Source organism: Spermophilus citellus (assembly GCF_964194105.1).
Source record: "Spermophilus citellus genome assembly, chromosome: 4".
Taxonomy (NCBI): domain Eukaryota; kingdom Metazoa; phylum Chordata; class Mammalia; order Rodentia; family Sciuridae; genus Spermophilus; species Spermophilus citellus.
Window position 1 is genome coordinate 62,486,385 of NC_138185.1, and position 21,962 is coordinate 62,508,346.

Genomic DNA, 21,962 nt, shown 5'->3' on the forward strand with positions numbered 1-21,962 from the left:
AGTCTTCTAGAGACACAGCCTTCCTTTCCTGTTGCCTCTGGGAATTGTTAATCAGAAAAATCAGAATTTGGTGTGTATACAGATCACAACTTCTGATCATTTGTGGTCTAGTGTGTTCCAGACCTTTCTACCCAATTGTGCACCTGTCAGCTCAGGTACAGCCCACCTAATGCTTATATTGTTTTTGATTTGACCTCACCTATTGCAGCCCTGCCCTAGTGAAGTACCAGCTCCAGGATATAAGCCACTAAGCCACCATTGTGTACCTGACCCCCAGTAGGATCTCAGGAACTCTGAAGCCATGACAGCCCCTCAAGACTCGGTTCAGCTTTGCCTTTGATCCTTTCCTTGCTCCTCTTGGGAGAGGTGAGCTCCTCACTGCTTGTCATCTCCCTGCCCTTATGTGTTGTTGCTGCTATGGTTTCCCTGTCCCAGGCTGTCCTTGCTGGCTTCTGGTCTCTTCCCATATAGGGTGGTGAGTTCTTTGATCTTTGTAAGCCCAGAGATGGAAGATGAGAGATTACTGTGATCCTCTTGTGAGACAGGGCTGTCACACTGGGGTGAGGAGAGATCAGGAGAGGCGGGCATTACCACTCTGGGTGTCCTCTGCCAAGCCTACTCTTGTGTCATCCAATTGTTCCTGTGAGTTTGGTTATTGGGATGGTCTCTGTGGCTAGAGAGGAGCAGCAGGCATCATCCTCCAGCCAGCTTGGAGTCTCCCAGAAGTAACTCTGTTATTAATTAAGTTCTAGAATATATCGAGGAGGGTGGTCCCCACCAAGGCAACCTCTGAGGACAAAACTTGGTGGCCCTTTCACTTACCTATGCATTCTAGAACTTAGATGAATTTTAAGATCTTCTACAGATAATTCCAAATCCCAGCATCGGTAGACACTGGCATGGAATATGGAATCAGACATGATATTATGTTACTAAATTATGTCTTTTCAGAAATCACATGCATCCTTTCAATGCCTAATGGACTAACAGGCAGGATTAACAGTCTTCTGCCGGCAGTGCTTCTGTTTGCAGGACAGTACTTTCAGGGAAGAACTGTGTGATTGTGCAAACACTGCAGGGAGAAGTGAAGGGTGGCTGAGCTACAGAGGAGGACACGGTGGTCCAAATATGAGGCAATCCAAGGCTCTTGTGCATCCATAGCAGGTGCACCTTGCTACACAGATGCTCAGCATAGAGACTCTTAGTGTTAGATCAAAGAGAGTCCTGGAGGGCTGCGTTTGTCGATGCCAAGGGCTGTCTCAGCAGCTGAGTGCTCAGTTTGTGCAAAGAGGTGACTGGCCATTGCCTTTATTCCACCAGGGAAACATTGTCCCCTCCTTGCTCCTGCCTGCAGCAGCCTGCTCATTTCTAAAATCCAGCAGGTGTTTCACTGGACCCAAGCAAGGAGTCCTGTGAATTAGGGATCACCACACGTAGCTCACCAGGGGGCGGCTGTGACAGACAGTGAGCTGCTTCAGAGGCTGCTGGGTGACATTCAGCTACTCCGTCACTTTCCTTGCCTTAAAGGGACTGTGCAGAAGATGGAAACAACCTGGGGGGACCTCTTATTCTCATTCTGCATCGCTGTTTACGCCTCACCCATTTTGTCAGAAAAGCTGGGCTCGTTTTTCTTTTAAAAACGATAGCCAGGGCTTTGCTGCATTCCATTGGATGGCTCTGTTACCAAGAGGGGGTTGGCATTTACTTCGGGAGGAACACATCTCTCATCTTTAGCAGAGGAAGGACAATGAATCTGAAGAAACACATTTTGGATGTGGCTTTTTAAACAATGTGTGCACCAAGCAAAGGGAGCCTACTTCAAAACTCCTTTGTTGCTTCAAGGTGCTCATAAGTGGACTTAAAGAGTTGAAAAGAGTTGCTTGGAAGGTTTTGCTTCCTTACTCCCCATTTGTGTTCTTCCTTCTATAGACACATATGCTTATTGGACATCAGGTCCTACATTAACCTTTGGGGTTCCAGCAGTAAATGCTGACTATGTTTGTTCTCAGCAAGCAAGTCTGGCCATAGGCACAGGGCTGTAGGGGGCAGTCATGCACAACAAATATGAGTCAGCCTCCACTCAAGTCCTCTAGCACCCAGTCCTCAGTACCACCCTTTCCCGCATCCCCTCCCATTTCTATCTCCTTATTATTCGGACCAAGGGTGGAAGAGCTACCCTTACCTCTCAGTTGCTGGAAGCAGGAGGCACTGCTGTCTGGCTCCAGGGGGTGCCTCAGGACCCCATTGCTGGGCTTGGGCCTCTCATATTCTCTTTCTGGGAGCATGGCCTGCTCACTCTCCATGGCGGGGTCTGAGTGTGGAGGCAGGGACTGTGGGAACCCGAACATCAAGAGGGAGGAGAAGAAGAGTAAGGCACCGCAGAGCAGAAAGCCACCCCACCAGGCTCCGATCCAGCGGGGGTCGTCTGGAGTGATGTCCAGGTTACCTGCAAAAAAAAAAAAAAAAAAAAAAAGGAGAGAGCACAGCTGAGTGGCGGGGACACACAGGCCATGGAGATATTGCTGAGGACTTGAGCAGCAGAGGCTCTGCAGTGCAGAGGTTCAAGGGCTCTAGAAAGAGACCAGGGAGGAGTCTTATTAAGGAAGTTGGGGCCTAATCCAACATAATGGAGAGTAGAGCCTACTTTATCTTCTATTAGGTGCAGGGTCTCTAGTTTAATTCCTAGGTCCTTGATCCACTTTGAGTTGAGTTTTGTGCATGGTGAGATACAGGGACTTATGTTGCATAGGGATTTCCAGTTTTCCTAGCACAATTTTTTGAAGAGGCTATCTTCTCCCCAACATATGTTTTTGGTGCCTCTGTCGAATATAAGATAACTGTATTTATGTGGGTTTGTCTCTGTGTCCTCTATTCTGTTCCATTGGTCTACCAGTCAATTTTGGTGCCAATACCATGCCGTTTGTGTTACTATAGCTCTGTGGTATAGTTTAAGGTCAAGGGCATACTCTTACATTGCTGGGGGAGCTGTGAATTGGTGCAACCATTCTGGAAAGCAGTATAGAGATTCCTTGGAAAACTGGGAATAGAACCACCATTTGACCCAGCTATCCATTCCTTGGTTTATACCCAAAGGACTTAAAAACAGCATACTACAGGGACACAGCCACATCAATGTTTATAGTAGCCCAATTCACAATACCTAAACTGTGGAACCAACCTAGATGCCCTTCAGTAGATGAATGGATAAAGAAAATGTGGTATATATACACAATGGAATATTACTCAGCATTAAAAGAAAATAAAATTATGGCATTTGCAGGTAAATGGATGGAATTGGAGAAGATAATGCTAAGTGAAGTTAGCCAATTCCAAAAAACCAAATGCCAAATGTTTCCTCTGATACAAGGAGGCTGATTCATAATGGAGATGATGGGTAGCATGGGAGGAACGGATGAACTTTAGATAGGGTAAAGGGGAGGGAGGGAAAGGGATGGGGCATGGAAGCATGGAAGACAGTGGAATGAGACATCATTACCCTAAGTACATGTATGAAAACATGGATGGTGTGTCTCTACTTTGTGTACAACCAGAGACATGAAAAATTGTGCTCCATTTGTGTAATGTGAATTGAACTGTATTTTGTCATGTGTAACAAATTAGAATAAATAAAATGGAAAAAAAAAGAAATAAAAAATAAATAAAAGAGAGACCAGGGAGGGAGAACCGGGCCACCGGTCTAGGAAACCCATCGGTTCCATGTCAGCGCTTCGGTTTCTCTCGGAGCCTGAGACTGATCACGTTCTCTCCTTAATTTTCTTGTCTACCCTGTGTTTATATCAGTCTAAACAAAACCAGTGAGAAGCCAGACGCCTCTGAATCTAAGCTGGAATTGGCTGACTTAGCAGCGCTGCCAAGGTGTGCGTGTGAAAACATAAGGAAACATTTATTGTTGGAGGGTAGGCTTTCACTAGGTCTGTTCACACTCACCCCCCAAACAGCTCATCTGAAATCCCATTCAAGGGCCCTCTCCCTGTCTTAAACCAGATTTACAGCTTCCAAGGGAAGATAATGAAAGTAGACGGAGAGCACAGGGCTGGACTTCCATGTACGCCCGAGATGCGGTGGTTGAAAAACTTGTATCTCTTCTCTCTGCAGGACTTCAGGCAGGTGGCTTAACTTACCATGCTTCAGTTTACTAATCTATATAACACTAATGACAATGACAGTACTTACTTTATGGGGTCACTGGGAAAATCCAACCAACCACACCAGCCATAAAGTGCTCAGAATCGTGTCTGGCATATGCTTGAGTAGCCAATGGATACCAGCTTGTTTTTTAGGGCTTGGGTCCTGCCAGTGGACAGGTTAATTCAAACCTTGTTGGTGGCCTGTGGTTTGGCATTGTCCCTCTACGAGAAAGCTCTGCAGCCAGCTCATGTGCTTAGAGGCACCCTCTGTATGTGGCTTGGCTTCACTGGACTGTTATTTTTGACTTGCCAGCTGAAGTCATGGGAACACAGACTACAGCCTTCTCCTTGGTATTTTTCCTTCTTTCTCTTTACAGCTGCCCTGCAAAGCATCATTCCCAGAAGAATTGCTCTTTGATGATAAACCATGCTCCTGGAGCCCAGAAGGAAATTCTTGGAGACCTAGGGAACGGCACATGAGTTAAGACCAACTGGTCTGCAGGCCTGGACCAGATGGATGGTCAGCTCTGGAAAGAGTAATGACTGCAGACACCAGATGAACACTTCAGCATTTATAAAGCGCTCTCCCTGAAGACTCCTCAGCTAACACTAATGATGATGCCAGCCATCATTTACAGAGGGTGTCTGTCTGCACCAGTCATTATGCAGAGCACAATCATTTATGTCCCAGTCAACCCTCCCTGCAATTCTACAAGGCAGAGAAATTTCATGACCCCTATTTTGACTATTCATTATCTGATTTTTTTTAGATGGGGGAAACTGAGGCTCACAATGGTTAGGTTCCCTGCCCAGGTTCACAGAGTGGAAAGCTATAACCTCAGTATTTGCCCATAAAGGCCCACACTCTACCACTCTGCTATACTGTTGCCCTCGATAATCTGCACTCTGCTCCCTACAGCGATCTGGGTGAATGATTCCTTCCTGTGCTTTGTACAGTGGGCCTAAGACCACCAGCTCCTTGGAGAGGTGGCAAGCTGATTCTGCAACACGGTTGATCTCTGTCCTTGATGTACACCCAGTGGCATTAACCAGGGACCAGATGTTTCAGAGAACTTGGGGGATGAAACCCAGCCCTTCCCCTTATTAGCCATAGCACTCCCTAGGCCTCAGTATTATCATTTGCAAAATAAACATGGCATCCACCTACAGTAGTTGCAAGGATGAGAGATCATAAGAATCCCTGGCACGTAGTAGGTTTTTTGCATGTGGCATCTCTTATTATTTTCAGTTATGTTTCTTTGTATACAAATGAGCAGTTCAATATTTGGATTTTTTTTTTTAAAAGAAGTTTAGGCATAGGAAAATACAAGGTGATCCTGAAAGCATTTTTATGCAAATGAGGAAAGAGAAAAGGAAGTGAAATTGCCTGGGGTAGCTGAAGAGGACTGTTTCACTAGTCACTTACTGTTTTTTCACCTGCTGCTAAGCAATGAATGAAAACAAAGGGAGCTGCCAGCTCCCCTGCATTGTCTACAGGCTCCATAAAGGGGGAATTGGAGCCTGGCAGATGTGAGTGATGAAAGAGAAAGAAAACCTAGCAGTTGTTGGGGAAACAAAAACAGTCCTACATGGAAAGTCACAGGAAGTTAGTGACTCTGTTGTAAGTGTGAGAAGACATCCTGGGGAGAGAAATGGCAGTGGGGGTGGCAGGCAGCTGTTTGTATAACCAGTGGACCTACTCCTGTAGGTATGTGCATGTACGCAGAAAGGCTAGGTTGGCTGGAAGTTTGAATGACAGGGAAGAGTGCATCTTCTGTGTTAGAAGCAAAGCACACTTGCCTTTTGGGTGAAGCCAGAAAATGGGGTCCGCAGGGAGCTAGGTGGAGGGCAAGATTTTGTAGATCAGGAAAAGCATCAGTGGCTATTTTGAGAAGTATTGATTCTCCACTCCCCTTAATTTTAATTACCCAGAGCACTGTGGCAGGGAGAGAAAGACCCTAAGGGAGAAATCACTTGGCTCTGGAGTGTCTGCTCTCTACATGGGTAGGCTTCATGACTGACTTCCAATCTGATTTTGGGAAGATGACTAACGCTTGAACCCAGTCTTGGAAACTTCTTTTCTCCACCCATCTCCACAATGAATAATATTTTTTATGAGGCATTTTGGCTAGCTATGGTGAAAAACTTCCTTCCACTTGCCTGGCAATTGCCAAGGCTCAGTAGAGACTGTTCCAGAATTACTGATGCTGAGGGGGAGTTTCCCACTCAGGCTGACAAACAATGGAGTGGTAGATGTTGGCAGTGTCTGCATTCGGAGAGCCTCTTCTTTCAGGGACAAGGGGATTACACTTTCCTTACTCTATGAAGTCTGATGTAGCCATGTGCCAGAGTTTTGCCCATGAAACACAAGCAGAGGGGACATGTGTCACTTCTGTGTGGAAGAGTATACGAACTGGCCTATGAATCCCCAAATTTCTTCCTCCTAAATGTTATCTGACAGGCTACAATAAACCTGATTTCCTATGGACCTGCAATGGTTGTACAGTATGAATAAGAAATAAACCTTTAGTTCTCTAAACCACTGAGATGTCAGGGGTATTTGTTACTATGACATAACCTAGCGTACCCTGCCTAGTACAAAAGACTTAAGAAATAGACATTCCTGCTCTGTGGAGGCAAGGCTTGAAAACCTCTTTTTTTTTTTTTTCTACCTGATTCTAGTTCATGTCTTGACTTTAAAAAATTACTGCAGTTTCAGCCTTTTAATGAAGGCTTTTGTCAGCAAGATGCTCAGAGCACAACAGAAAAGCACCAATCTGTCTCATTTAGTCAAATGCATCAAATGGTCAATGAAGTCAGATGCATGGATGAAGAAAGATGCTGAGAGGAATGGGGCAGGATAGTATCCCCAGCTGAAGGGAAATCCTGAGCAAGGAATGATTTCCTCAGAGGACTTATTTCCTTTAGCCACGTGTCTATCACTTGGCCAATATAGACACTGGTAAAACATGCTATTTATTTCAGGTAGAAATTTAGATGTATAATACAAACAAGAAACAAACCTTCAGTACTTTAAGGCAGTGAGGTGTCAGGGGTATTTGTTACTGCAGCATAACCTAGAGGGAAGGACAGGAGCAGAGCAGGAGAGCTACCTGCTGGGTGCACCATGATGGTAGGCCCATCTGCCAAGAGACCAGACACAGTTGGGCCTGGCTTTGCTTAGATGTCCCTGGGCAGAGAAGGGTCTTTTCTTTATAAGATCCATTTTTCTAATGTTTCCCTTTGGGCATCTGAATTTGGGGATGTTTTTATTATTTGCATTGAGTAAGCTGAGTGAGTGGGTGATGCTGTTTGCTTTCTCTGTGGAGGGGCAAGTGCACATATGGGGCCCTTTGAGAATCCCATCCATTTCCAATGTCAAAGGAAATCACTCATAATGGGATTTATACCAGTTTAACACCCATCAACCAGTCCACCCATGAGGAAACCTGAGATTGTGAGAAAAGCAGGTCAAAGCAAACAAGGACATTTCTACTTCTTCCTGGTGTGTAAACGTCCCTACAGCTCTCTGGGTGCCTTAAAAAAAAGTTCATTTACCTATTTGTTGAACTTATTTTGCCAAACTTTTGCTGTGGGACTTCAGAACACCAGAAGTATCATTAAGTTACCAACCTAATTGGAAATTGGAGACAGGGAGGGGTGTGGAGGGTGCCAGGGAACATTCAGGATCCCAGTCCCTGGATTAATCAGTCCAAAATGAAGGGATCTGGCTGGCAGTGGCACCAGCTCTCTGAATGGCAGAGCAGGAGGTGCTCAGCTTGCTGACCCTTTTTTGTGGAGAAAACAGATGGCCATATTTTGCTCCAGATGCAAACACCTTACAGCTGTCTTCGGGGCCAGCTGGCAGGTGCCTCAGGATATGGATGTGCTGGTGAGGTCAGGTGAGCTCTGCAAGGCCTTTGTCCATGGAAGGGAGTAGCCTTCTGGTGAAAACCAGGCTTCAGAAAAGCAAGCTGTTAGGCTAGGAGTGGGGTTTGGGATAAGATAAGCCTCGGGTGGCATCCGGGATCTAGCCCATACTGGCTGTGGAAACTAGTTAACAGCTCAGCTTCCTCCTTGGTCTATCGTTTATTGTGTCCTTACTATATGCCAGGCACTAAGTGCTTTGAGTGATTAACTTGTGTCACCTACACACAGACACGTGAGGAGTAACATCCCCCAGATCAGGAGTCTTAGATTCAGGCCTGAGTCCTATGCCCAGACTCTTACCCTGTGCATGATAAAGCTTTGTCAATAGCAGGTCCCTTACTCCCAAGATAAGGCTTTGAGTTTCCAATAAGACAATCTATGCACGGCTTCAGTAAGTGATCAGTTCGGGGCCACTGCTGTTCCTGATCTTCACCTAATAAGTCCACACCGTCAAGGTTGGTCAATTCAACGATCGGGAGCACGCTCTGCAACTAAGTCCTCTCTTTTTCAAGGTCCTGTTCCTAACTGAGTTTTCATCTAACAAAGAGATCCAAACAGGGAAATCCTACAAGGACCATCGTTTCTCCCTGCGGCTCTCAGAGGAGGGATCTATTCTCCTTAAGAAGAGAGGCAAAGGAAGCCCCATAGCCATCAAACAGATGAAAGGCAGGGGCAACAGAATCCCATGTCCAGGCCCAGCCAGGTGAGCCTCCAGAGGAGCTGTCCCATGGGACCTCTCCTGCCACAGAAGCCCAATCCTACGAACAACCCCTCCACTGCAGTCTCTGCTGCACCTATTCTCAGGTTCCAACCAGATTTTGTTCCAGACTCTTCCTCCTGAGTTGCTTCCCCAGCTGCCACCAGGCTGCATGGGGGGAAGATAATTTCTTCCCCCACCCCCGTCCGCTACGCACATGAAAGTCCTCTGTGATCTACCTTGCTGCCTCCACATGAAGCCACTGACTCTCCAGGCCCCCTGCTCTCAGCTTTGATTTTAGAAATATGTGGCTATATCCCTAGCCCCTGAACATTCAGGCTTCAGGTAATGTTCCTGCTTATTGAACAGTCCTAAAGCAAGGCTGTCTTTTATATTAAGTGAGGAAAATACAGGGAAGGCATTAAAGTATGGAGAATCCCTTCCTCAAAATATAGCCAAATCCACTTATCGATGACAAGTTTTTGGTCACAAGATTGGAAATTATAAAAATTGCTGGAAACTGTAGAATTCTGTGGCTGACTCCATAACAGAATACATGGTGCTCTTCTGCCCTCTCCTGGCAGGGAGTAGCACCAACAACCAACCTCAGGACCTTGGAGAAAGATGCAAACAAAGATGGTGACTCACAAAGCATCCTTCCATTTCCCAGAAACAGACCAGGAAGTCCCCTGTCAACTTGGAGTGAAGAAGACTGCCAATCACAAGATGCCCTGACAGAAGGGAAAAGCACCCATCTGTCTTGCCTAGGGGAGGTAACAAACTGACAATGAGATAGGAACTGTAGATGATATTGTTTCACACTGAGCCTTGAAGGGTGAGCAAATATGTTAACAGAATGGGATGGGAACAGCATTCTAGGCTGAAGGAATAGCCTAATCAAGCTGAGTGTTCTGAGAGTATACAAGTAAACCCCACCCTGCCAAGCTACCTGTCTATCACTTCTTTGGTTATTCTGGGCACTGAGAAAAGAGATCCAAATGATGGTACTTGTAGGATTTCCCTGTTTGGATCTCTTTCTCATTGGGGAGCTGGGTGAGAGCAATCTTGAAGTAGATACCTGCACGTTGGCTCAGGAGACCTGAGGAACTCTTCACATTGGGTCCCTCTCCTTCCCTCTCTGGAAGTCAGTTTCCTCAATGGGAATATGAAATATTTGGAATAGAGTGATACCTGAGTTCTTTCTGGCTCAAATTGTGGTCATTCACAAGCTTGGTTCCAGGAGCCATGGATTATATGCCAAAGGCAGAGTATGTAGCCCAGCTACTTCAAGTTTCCCTCAGGTCAGCTTTCCCTTCCTTATTCTCCTCCCATCTCTTGTCCTGTGCTATAGCATTGAGAGCTGGCTTTCCTGACCCTACAAGCAAGATGACCACTGGCTCCCTTCCTGGGTGTTTCTCTCACCAACCCACCCTTCAAGCTGCCTGCTGGGAGTGGGGTTCAAAAGGCCAGCCAGCTGTGGGAAGCAGTGGCATCCCACCACCTCCCAGCACTTGACAAGAATAAATAAGGCTGCACTTGATTTTATTTTCCACTTGGAAATCTGTAATGTCATTAGCTACAAGTAAATATATCAGTGCGATTAATGGAGTGAATCACAAAGCGACTTGATTGGATTTAAAACCACATTATTTCTTTGGGGTGAATTAGTAAATTTAGCACTGTTGAAAGGTGATGGATTGGGAACCCAGGGACTGAGAGTTCTTATTGATCCTGAGAACAGATCAGCATGAAAAGTTGGTATGGCTTCTCCCTTTTGTTTTCAGAGAGGAACTGTGGCTTCATTGCTCATTGAACTACACAGAAACACAGTATTCTCTTTCAGGCACGTGACAGAGTTTTTTCCACCTGGGGTAGAAAGTGTCTCAGATGGTCTTCAAAGATCCCTGTCCCTCAGTATTCATGTCTGTGTGTAATTATGTCCTGCTTGACAGTGGAAGTGAACAAATGACTGGCTCCTAGCAAGCAGAGTTCAGCAGATGTCATGAGACACCAATTCTAGATGAGGTTATAAAAAGACTGTGGCTCCTCATCTTAGGTGCTCTCTCTTACATTCTCTCTGTAGGTATTTGCTCCTGGTGAAGTACCCCTGTAGAGGTCCAGGGCTGTCAGCCTGGAAATGGACCTTCTAAGGTTACCAACACCAAAGGCATGAATTTGGAAGTGGATCCTTTCTCCACTAGGACTTGAGATGACTGCTGACTGGGCCAACGTCTTGATTGTAACCTGAGTAACTTAGAGCCAGAACCATTAGCTAAGCTGCTCTTGTACTCTAGATCCACAGGAAAAAAATGAGAGATAAAAAATGCACAAGTCACTAAATTTGAGGTCATTTTTTCACACAGCAAATGAGTAAAAATAATATGTGTCATTTCTGAACACAAGTTTTCAGAGCTCTTGTGTAGTATGTCACAGACTGGCTTCCTGCCGTGGCAACTGTACAAGTTAGGGGTCAGGATGAAGCCTCTGTTATCCTAGAGCAATGAAACAAGTCCCATACTCTCTAACACCCCCAACCTATGTTGGACAGGGAGTGTGACCCAGATAAATTCTGGATGGATAAAAATCACTTAGATTTGGGAATTACTTGTGACCGCAGCATCACCTAAGCCCACGCTGACTAGCACACTGTTCAATCACACAGGATCACAGAGCAAAGTAAGAAACACATTTTGTTCTTCTGGTTAAGAACACAACAGGTTTCTCTTAAGATGGTTTCGAGCGGGGTGTTTCCTGACAAAGCCCATCACAACAGTGATTTCATAGAAAGGATTTTTAAGTCATCTGTCTCACTGATCCCAAAGGCAACTTGAACTTCACATTTCCAGAACAGGTGTTACAATTTTCAGTTCAGCAAGGAAGGCTTTCATACAGTTAATGGGCCAACTTGCAATGAGTAAATGCCAGGCATTTCCTTTCACATATACCCTCTCACTTAATTCTTAAAAAGAGTTCTGGGGCAGATGTGATTATTGAATTGCTTAATTTACAGATGAGGAAAATAAAATACAGATCTGAAGAATGAAAGCCAGCCTGTGGCACTGTGGAAGGTGGTGGAACCTTTAGCGTTGGGGCCTGATGGAAGGAAGCTAAGTCATGTGTCCCAGTAGGGGATATTGGGACCTTGATCTCTTTCTCTCTGCCTTCACTTCCTGGCTGCCATGAGGTGAATAGCTCTGCTCTCACCATGATGTGCTGCCTCACCACAAGCTCAAAAGCAATGAGCCAACTGATCACAGATCAGCTCCTGAAACCATGAGACAAAGTAAATGTTTCCTGTTTTCAGGTCGATTACCTCAGGTGTTTGTCACAGTACCAGAAGGCTGACTAATACAGGGCTATAGCTTAGTAGGAAGGTTTTAGAAGCCTAGAGGCTGAAGACTCCTTTACGAGGAAGGACATGCTCACATGTGGTGGTTAGAAATCAAGGTCTGCTCCTTACTTGTGTCAATGAAGACTGCATCCACGTAGATTTTGGTACAGAAAGAGCCCAGAATAAATCCACAGGCAGGTCCAAATACCAACATTGTGAACAGGATTCCTGAAAGAAGACGAAAGGTTAGATTAAAATCAGAAGCCATTTAATAAGCAAATCATCAAAGGTCAAGGAGATCATTTTATGTTGATCAGATGAGATGTCTGATTATTACAAATGATCTTACAGGAATGAGTCTAAACATCTGAGAGGGGAAGATCCAGGATTTCTCATTTTCAGAAAATCCATTAAAGTCCTGCATATTATGCCAGGATTTTATATTATTTTGATAGATTGCTTTGACAGAGATATTTGTAGGCCACAGCACACATTCCTTTGGGGGACTTCACCCATAAATCAAACACATGAAAAAAAAAAGATCCACATCTATCATTAATAGTTTTCCTGCCATCAACAACTTTGAAGGACTTTTATAATTTTGATTTTTGTGTTTATGTGGCTTTAGATAATTCATGGAATTCACGGTTTGCTAAGATTTCTCAGCACTCATTGTGCAAACTCAAGAATTCTTGCAAAGTGAGAAAAAAATGTAAGCCACAAATTATTTTCAGATGTAATGAAATGTTTATGTTCACTAAATTTAGCAAATAACAAAATTCACACGACATGCTTTGAGAAGAGCTAATTAGGCATTTTACTAATTTTGATTTTGCAAGCCCCACCCCACCCCATTTGTGTGTCACTGTCTTCTTTGCAGTTACAGTTGTTCTGAGCTCATTTGTCCACAGGATTTGAGAAGATGGCTGGCCCTGGTCCGTGTAGAATTATCTGATGGATCTAGTACCTGGAATTTTGTACAAAACTTTTGAATGATCCTAGGAAAGGTACTGATTCCAAACGAAAACCCACAGGCTATATCTGTTTAACTCAGCTTCCTTTTTGATAGATATTTCCTGAATACTGACTGTTCCCCAGGTCCTGGCCTTCCCTTGAGCTGCTGATCCTGGGACTGCAGGGCCTAGTGGGCCTGCAAAAGCTCTGGCAGCTCAGGTGGACAGTGGCCTGCAGATACAGATGGGTGAGCAAGGAGCACAGGGCACCAACCAAGAGTTGCTCCAGCTCCTCTGGAAGAGAGCTAGGTTTCCATACAACTTGGAGTTGAAAAGGGTAGGGAACAATTTTTTTCTTTTTCTTTTTCTGTGTGAGAAGACCATTTCCAGAGATTCAGTAGGATTCTCTGGGAGTCACTTTCTAAGTGGCTCTTCCTCAGGGACACATCACCAGGAGGCACCGTTTCCGCTTCACCAATATCCCAGGGCAGCACCTCAGATAGCGCAGCTGCAGAGGGCACAGCCCTGCGTCTTCAGGGAGAGTTGGTTCCTGAGGTGTGAGGCTGACCATGGATTTACTTCTGAATTTGCGTCTGTGGCTCTCCACTGAATTAATTCTGTTAATCTGTGATTTTGTTCTTACTCATTTAGCAAAATCACCTCAAATGTTCTGCTTAAACGGATGAGAAACAGATTATCTCAGGCACTAAGATCCAGGATCCCTGTGTGAATAGGTAGTGCTTCAGGCCCAGGAGAAAATGTTCTTTTGCAGCCTAGTGCTGCCCCCTGCTGTCCTCCAGGCTCCTTTACACGAAGGCTGCCTGAGAAATGTGAAGACATCTTTCTTTCTTTTACCCTGTGTAATGGAAAGCACTTTACATACAGTCTCCTCCAATCCTTTCAATGACTCAAGGGTGAATTTACTATGCTCCCTTCACAGCAGAAGGAATGGGATCCCAGAAATCCCATGCCTTGCCAGCAGCACACATCCAAAAGGAGAGGGATGCTTCTGAAGCCAAGTTTCCTGACCCACTGAGGGAAAAGTGCAGGTGAAGGCAGGAACCTGGGTCCAAATCCCAGCTCCACCATGTCCTAGCTCTGTGAACCTTGGACAAGGTACTCCTTGTACCGTTTCCTCATCTGTAAAATGAGCATAATATGAGAGCAGCTTCATGGGGCTATGGTCAGGATTGAATGACCTACTATTTACAAAGCACTTAGAATAGTGCCTGGTACATAGCACACAGCAAGAGCCACAGAAGTTCCCATTAGACAGATGACATCTGTCTCTTCCTACAGTGAAGGGCCAGTGTGCACCCAGGTCCCTGGAACCCCTCCTTCCAGAGCTCATGTCACAGACAGATGACACCTGTCTCTCTTCCTACAATAAAGGCCAGTGTGCACCCAGGTCCCTGGTCCCCCTCCTTCTAGAACTCATGTCACCTCTGTGCCTCACTCCTGAGGCCATCCTCAGGGAGATGAGCTCCAGCTGAGAACAGGCCAGGCCAGGAGAGGATGCCTACTGGGAAGCAGCAGAGGTCAGTTTCCCCAGGACACAGATAGACTGAGTGGCCCGAGTCTACTCTCTGCTTGGACACTGCTGGCCAAGCATAATGGAAAGCTAACCTGGCAGTCACACACTACTCATGGAACTCCTCCTCCAAGGTAGCTGGTGGTTTCAACAGTGGCTCACACCATATTCCTTCAGATGACATCTGATCTTTACAGAGTCGAGTTTTCTGCAGTTGCTATGAGAAAAAGTTCTTATGTAAATCAGTTGGAACAGGAAATGAGGATGACAAATCTAATCTGATTTCAAGGCTTGAGAAGCTATGTTATTTCCAGCCAGGACACATGTCCCCTGTAAGAGATTAAGGTTAAAGATAAAAATAGTTTTATTTAATGTATGTGTATTATTTTTTCAAATAGCTACTATGTTGTTAGGACATAATAGCAAGTTTGAGCCTAACTGCTTAATAAATAAGACGATCAGCTAATTCATGCAGATTCACTGAAAAATATAGTTGAGACACTGTCAAAGTGAACGGGGAAGTTTGGGAAACACAGTTGCAAATTTTCCTGAGAAGCTGATTATCTCAACCTGTGCTCAGAGGTTGAAGGGGTTTCTGGATGTGCCTGGTTAGCCCAAGTAGGGACTGTGAGAAATTCCTGCAGGAAATGGCACCCTGCTGGTGAGCTTGCCTCCTCCCATGCTAGACAGTCTTTAATTGAGCACCAGCTGCTTTGAAGCCCTGGGGAAGAAGAGATGAACTGGTCAAAGAGATCCTGCCCTCAAGAAACTTGCTGTTTTATTGGAGAGACTACCGACCACTGTTAGTGGATCAAAAAATATGTATCAAACACCTAGCATATGCCAGGCAGTATGATATGGCAGTGAATGGAACAGACAAAATCCCTGCCCTTGTGGGGTTTGCATTCTGCAGGATGAAAGGAATCAAACCGGCTTTTGGAATGCTGCCAGGAGCAGCTTAGGACAAGAATTGGAGACACAGAGAGATGCTCCGCCCCCACCTAGCCCTACAAGGTGCAGGTGCTGCTGAGCCAGGTGTGCCTTGAAGCAGGAGGAGCGGACTCATGAGTTGACTCAGCTTCTGCTGGTAGGTAGAATGACAGCCTCAAAGATGCCCATAGCCACATCCCTGGCAACTGGGACTGTGGTCTTAAATGACTAAAGGGAATTAAGATTGCAGATGGAATTAAAGTTTCTGATCAGGTAACCTTAAAGAGATAATACTGGATCATCCCCAACATAATCACAAGGGTCCTTTAAATGTGGAAGAGGGAGGCAGAGGAGTCAGCTGGAACTGTGGTGACAGAACCAGAAAGATGGCCTCGTGAAAAAGACTGGATGAGTCACGCTGCCTATGAAGTGGTGGGGGCACAGGGGCCAAGCACTCAAACAGCCTCTAAAGGCTGGGAAAAGGCAAGAAAATGGATTTGCCCTCCAGAAGCGACCTCAGCCCTGCCAAAAATTACCTTGATTTTAGTTTTAGTGAGACCCCGCGCTGACTTCTGACCTCCAGAAGTGTAAGATAAATCTGTGTTAAGCCACATTTTTAGTAATTTATTAATAGCAGCAATAGGAAACTAATACAATCATTAGGCAACTTGGGGAGTGCTGGGCTGAAGGCTAAGACACTTCAATCGCATAGCTGTGAACATGCATGAACAGGGTGCTACAGGAAGCTCTTCTGTTATCTGACCAGGGAACATTTTTTTGTATGTGGGTGGGTCACTTCTAAGACATGGTGTTGACTGGGGCGCAGTCCCAGAGACCCTGGGGAATTAGGCTCCCCAAGATGGAGGTGGCTCCTTAATTATTTATATCCTTAGTTCTGCTGACACACAGTGGACACACTAACACTCCACAGAATGTGGGAACAAGAGCACCAGCTACAGAAGCCATGGAGAGCAAGGAGGGAGTGACTTTCCTTGATGACGGGCTATCCCTGTGTACCCTGAGGAGAGATGCAGAGCTGGACATAGACCCTGCCTGCCACTCCTCACCCAGGGCTCTTTCTCAGGCCTCTCTGCAAGGGGTTAGGGTTAGGACTGTGTACCCTTCCATGCAACGTGCCTCCTTCTATATGCAGTGCAGCCTAGGGGCTCACTACTGAGCCTTCACAAAGGGTCAGGTCACATGCATCTAGTCCAACAAGAATTTGAAAAATCCATCTGAAATTTTCTATTTGAAATTTACTGGTCCAGGAAGAATTATGCAAATTTATTAATGATACATGATAGTTAATGTATAGAAGTACTAAAAAATATTTTTTGCTTGTTTTTGGCATGTGACAAGCTGATTCTAAATTGTTTATTGAAACGCTGAGAGCCATGACCAGTCTAGACGCTTCTGAAGAACAGTTGCCAAGACTTGTCCTACTGGGTGTCAGGACTGCTTCCAAAGCTATGATGATGAAGACAGGGTGCTTTCAGCACAAAGAACAGCGAATGTCCCAATAAAGCAGAGGATGCAGCTCAGAAATCACCCATACCTTTGCTGACACCTGATTTATGACAAGCTGTGTGTATTTCAGTGTAGTAGGAGAAGGGATGGGACAACTAGAAATTTCGTGTGTGTGTGTGTGTGTGTGTGTGTGTGTGTTTGTATATTACACATACGTACACACATGCACAAATAAATTTGGGGGAGATCAGGATTGAACCCAAGGGCACTTTACCATCACCAGGCTTTTTTTTATGTTGGGACATGGTCTTGCTAAGTTGCTGAGGGTCTCACCTAGTTGCCCAGACTGACCTTGAACTTATAACCCTCCCGCCCCAGTTCCCAGTCACTGAAATTACAGGTGTGCATCATTGAGTCTGGCTAACAATTTTAAATTATAAAGGAAAAACAAAAACTTCACCTTACAGCACAAGCAAAAATGAATTCCAGGCAAACTGGGGAACTTAGATGTAAAAAGGAAAACAACAAAACTTCTAGAAGATGAGAGAATAAAACGACTTCACGATTCTCACACAGAAGAAGCACTAGCCATCAAAGGAAAAGGTGGAGAAGCTGGTTTGCTTTACAGTTAAGAACTTCGCTCATCAGATTCATCAGAAGAGCCCACTAAGAATGTGGGAATGTGGAAAGATAAATGTACAACATATCTTTTTATAACACACCTAAAAATCAAGGGGCTCATATCTAAACTGTATAAAAACTATCAATTAATGAGAAAAAGTCAAACCAGTCAAGAAATGCCAGAAACCATAAGAGGAAATCTAATGGACAATAAAATATGAAAGGAAAGCTCAAAGGAATTCAGGGAACTGCAGATTCGAACCCCAGTGGAATACCACCCACTCTCCGCTGGCTGGATTCTGAGGACGCAAAGCATGGATGGGCAGGTGGGGTCCCCATATCTTCCATACTGTTGGAGGAGTGTAAATTGAACACACCAGCAAAACGTCGGTATCTGAAAAACTGCAGACAAAGTAACCCAAAGATCAACTAATCAATGGGTGCCGTTGATTCTAACTCCCTGGAAGCACCCCACACAGAGTGTGCCTGTGTGTACTGGGAGACACACCCAAGAACAGTGAATACCAGCAGTTAGTTGAGATTCCCCAACCCAAGGACAAACAGACACCCATCGCCCAACCACAGTGGGACAGATAAATGCGCCCATCCACAGTGGGACAGATAAATGTACTGGGATCTCTCTATACCCTGGAAACACTGCACAGCAAAGAAAACATCATCTCCTGGATGGCTATGCACAACAAATCATCAGAACCACAGATCGAGATACATTGCTGAGCAAAATGACGCAGCCGGCATGATGGAGAATTCAAGATAGCACAATTCTATAGAGAATTCAAGGCACACAAGCAAACTCTTCAGCGATCTGAAATTAGGGAGCTGGACTATAAAGAAATCCAGGCAAATGAATATTACAGAATCCTGGACCATGGTCTTGCTGCAGAGCAGGGAGGGGTCACATGTGAGAAAGGAGGAGCAGGGGCGGGTGAGGGAAGGTCACTCTGGTGCTGATTTTGTGATTGATGTATTTACAGGCAACAAGAGTGTGCACCACACAACAGTGTGTTAAGCTGTACACTTATCTTTAATGCATGAAAACCCAATTGTGCACTTGTGATTCAAGTCCACACACGTACAAGACTATGTGCTGGGTGCTCACTGTGCCATGCTGAGGACTGGGACTGTGTGATTTCGACCTGTCAGCTCACAATTCTTTCTAACAGTGCAATGGATGGGGTGTCATCATCCCCAATTTATCCAGGGAAGTACAGAAGCTTAGAGATGCTTGGCAGCTTGTCCCATGACACATGATTTCTGGGTCTTGGTTTGACCAGTTCTCACCAGAGAACTCAATCACAAATAAGCAAGGCTGAGGAACAATGGCAGAGTCAAACCCCATACTTTACTATGCAAAGGCAGCCACCTGAATGCATAGCAGGGTAACCAGAAATCAACATGCACGGCAGGGAGGCCCTTGCACAGTGGGGCTGGGATGGGTGTGGATTCCTGAGCCAACAAATATCTGCTGGGAGCCCTGCGCCTGTGCTTCAGCCTCTCTGTGCTGGTGTCTGCCTCTGAGAAAGGTGGATGTAATAAGATATATTTTTTAGACTGTAGTGAAGAACACAGGAGAGCTGACATAGCAGCCCTGTGTGGCTGGGACACAGCGAAGCACTTCACTATCAGCTTCCATGATGCTCCATTGCTTTGCTCTGCATTAGAAGAACATGAGAAAAGGAAGACATTGTGGATCCCACTTTGATCCAGCTGTGTGTCTTGCAGCCAGCCTCCCTTGGAGGCCTGGTCTCCAAGGAGGTGCCCTCGCTGGCTGGATGCAGCATGTGTGGAGGAATGTCGACCTTTCTCTCCAAACCTTCGTCTTTCTCTTTGTCAAAGTGCCATGCAGTCTAGTTTCCCTGAATTGCCTACAGAGGACATAGGTACAGGCATCTGCTACCCTGTGGCATGAACTCTTGAAAGCAAAGGCCACTCAGCCATCTGCAAGCCCAGGGTCTGTACTTATGTCTCTACTCAGTTTGTAAATAGAACTGCTAGTGTTTCCTGGCCTCAGTTTCCCTGTGTTGGACAGTGCCAGTGCTCGCTGTGCCTCAGTTCCCCTCTGTGAAATGGGCTGAGGCCTCCTGGGGGTGGTTTCTGGGTATAAGTGTGAATATACAGAAAGGGCTTTGCATTCATCTCTAGAACATACCAGCTCTCCACCAACATGAGCTGTTATAATAAATGTATCTGCCTTGCAGGAATGTTTGGAGATTTTAGTGATTAATGCATATCAAGGGCTTTCCACATAGCCTGGCATACAGTAACTGCTCAACAAACCTCAGCTATCATCATTACAAAGAAAATGGACACCTTGGCATCTCACATTGGTATCCACTTGGATGTGCCTTTCCAGTCTGTTTCTACCTATAATTTAAAAATACCCAATAGCTCTCCTAATAATTGAAACACCCGGAAAAAAAAAAAACTTGAAATATTTCTAAAGTCTGCCCTTCTGAAAACTAGAATTACTGACTTCAATAGAATTTCAGGTGTTGATGGCACACGGCTTCAAGTGCCAGGCATTTGTGGCTGTCCTCCAGAGAGTGCCAGAGGAAAATCCCAACGCACTCAGGAAGCACTGCCCAGCCCCCAAACCCCTGCTCCCATCCTGTCCTTCCGTGGTAAGAAGGGCACCCAAGGACACTGAGGTCTCAGGTGACAGCTCTGACTTCTTAGCAGTGTCATAGAGCAGGGCAGGGGAAGGGCAGAGCTGAGACTTCTGCAGGTGACATTCAGAGTCTGGCTGTGGTTATCTTAAGAGGATCCTGAGATTGGCTTACTGTCATCTCAAGAAAATGACCTTTTCTCTCCAATAGTATCTTCCTGGGCTGGAATGCTCAGGTGAATACTTCCACCTCTTTGGAAGGCAGGTGATCTACTTAAATCTTTTGGTTTAATTATAAAAGTAATGCATTCAGAAAGCCTGGGGAAGGTAATCATCCTGCCATCCTAAAGCAACTGTTCAAGGCTTTCCCCATCCTTTGTACTGTATCTGAGACCAAACAATACTTCTCCTGATTGCTGGCTAAGGACTATGAGGCTTTTTTTGTAGATGAGACAATAGAAGCTCAGAGCAGTCAGTCAGCTGCTCTAAGGATACACAGCATGAACATGGACATGACCTCAGGCCTCCAGCACCTAGTTCTTAGAATAGATGTCTCAGCATAAGAGAAAGGGCTTTATAATCAGCTGACCTGATTCCAACCAGGTAGGCATCCTGGCTCACTTCTCAATTTCTGGATAACCGATTTTTCAGTTTTGTTTGGGAATGAGAATATCTACCTTGTGGGACGGTGAGAAATGGATGTAATGTATGCAAAGCTTCTAATGCTGACACAAGATAGATGCTTCCTAGAATTATCTTTGTGCCTCAGGAATGATGGGTCCAGGAGGGAAGGTCTGAATGGCTGGTCTAAGAGTGTGTCTGTTTCTGCAGCCAGGCTAAGCCTAGATGGTCCCTTCATTCCGGAAGAGGAGACTCAGGCTGGCTGTGGCTCTTTCCCACTAGAGGGCAGCACGAGCCTAAAAAAGAGAGATTCTGGCTTGGGCAACATCCTCACTCGCCACTTCCCAACTGCTAGTGTCATCCCAGGTCAGAGCGTCCCTTCTCTCAGCTCCCACCCACCTTGCATGCCCTCAGTTTATGCAAACATATTCCCCTGACTTGAAATCCACAGGCTCAGAGTTCTCCCCCCCAGAAGGTGTGTTCTGCCTCATACACACATGAATAAAACATGACCCATAAACAGCAAGAAGCCTGCAAAACATGCAATCCTTGCTTATCCAATGTCCACTGCCAACAGCCTGACAGCATTAAGTAAATGACCTTGCTTATGTCTGAGGAAGAGGTGCGGGGGGCAGGGAAAGAGGCGGTGCCGACCGTTTGTTGAACAAACAGTACAAGCCAGATATTGCACATAATTCATACAATAGAATTATCCCCACTGCAAAGTTAATGCACGAAACAAAATGCTAATGCTGCTAAGGTCAGGTGCTCTGGAACAGTGACCGAGCTGGTCCCCTTCCCATGGCATCAGACCTGATTATCTCTTACCCGAATCTCAAATTCATCGGCACGTTGGAATCAACTGGGAAACAAAGTAAATACTAACCCCCAGGTCCTGCCATTTTAGATGCTGATTTTGCTGGTCTGAGAGACTACCTGGGTACTGGGATTTTTCCACAGTTCCAAGGTGATTTTATTTGCAGCTAGTTTGAGAAACCTTAGCAAATGAGCCCCTGACCTCGATAAAGCTTTAGTTCCTAACACTGAGCAAAGAAGCAGTTGGTATGTAAAATGCACTAAGGGCCATGGGAAAAGGAAGGATGTGGA

The 21,962-nt window shown here is 45.5% G+C and overlaps 1 protein-coding gene across 2 annotated transcripts in view; it reads right to left on the minus strand.

The window, feature by feature from the left end:
• The window catches only part of SLCO3A1 (solute carrier organic anion transporter family member 3A1), a 298,287-nt gene that overhangs the window by 60,926 nt on the left and 215,399 nt on the right, over window positions 1–21,962 (minus strand). For both annotated transcript variants that reach the window (XM_081291314.1, XM_081291313.1), the window contains exons 3-4: window positions 12,236–12,334; window positions 2,183–2,446 (exon numbers count right to left, since the gene is read on the minus strand). In XM_081291314.1, the coding sequence (XP_081147440.1) occupies window positions 2,183–2,446; window positions 12,236–12,334 (363 nt within the window). The remainder of the gene's footprint in view (window positions 1–2,182; window positions 2,447–12,235; window positions 12,335–21,962) is intronic.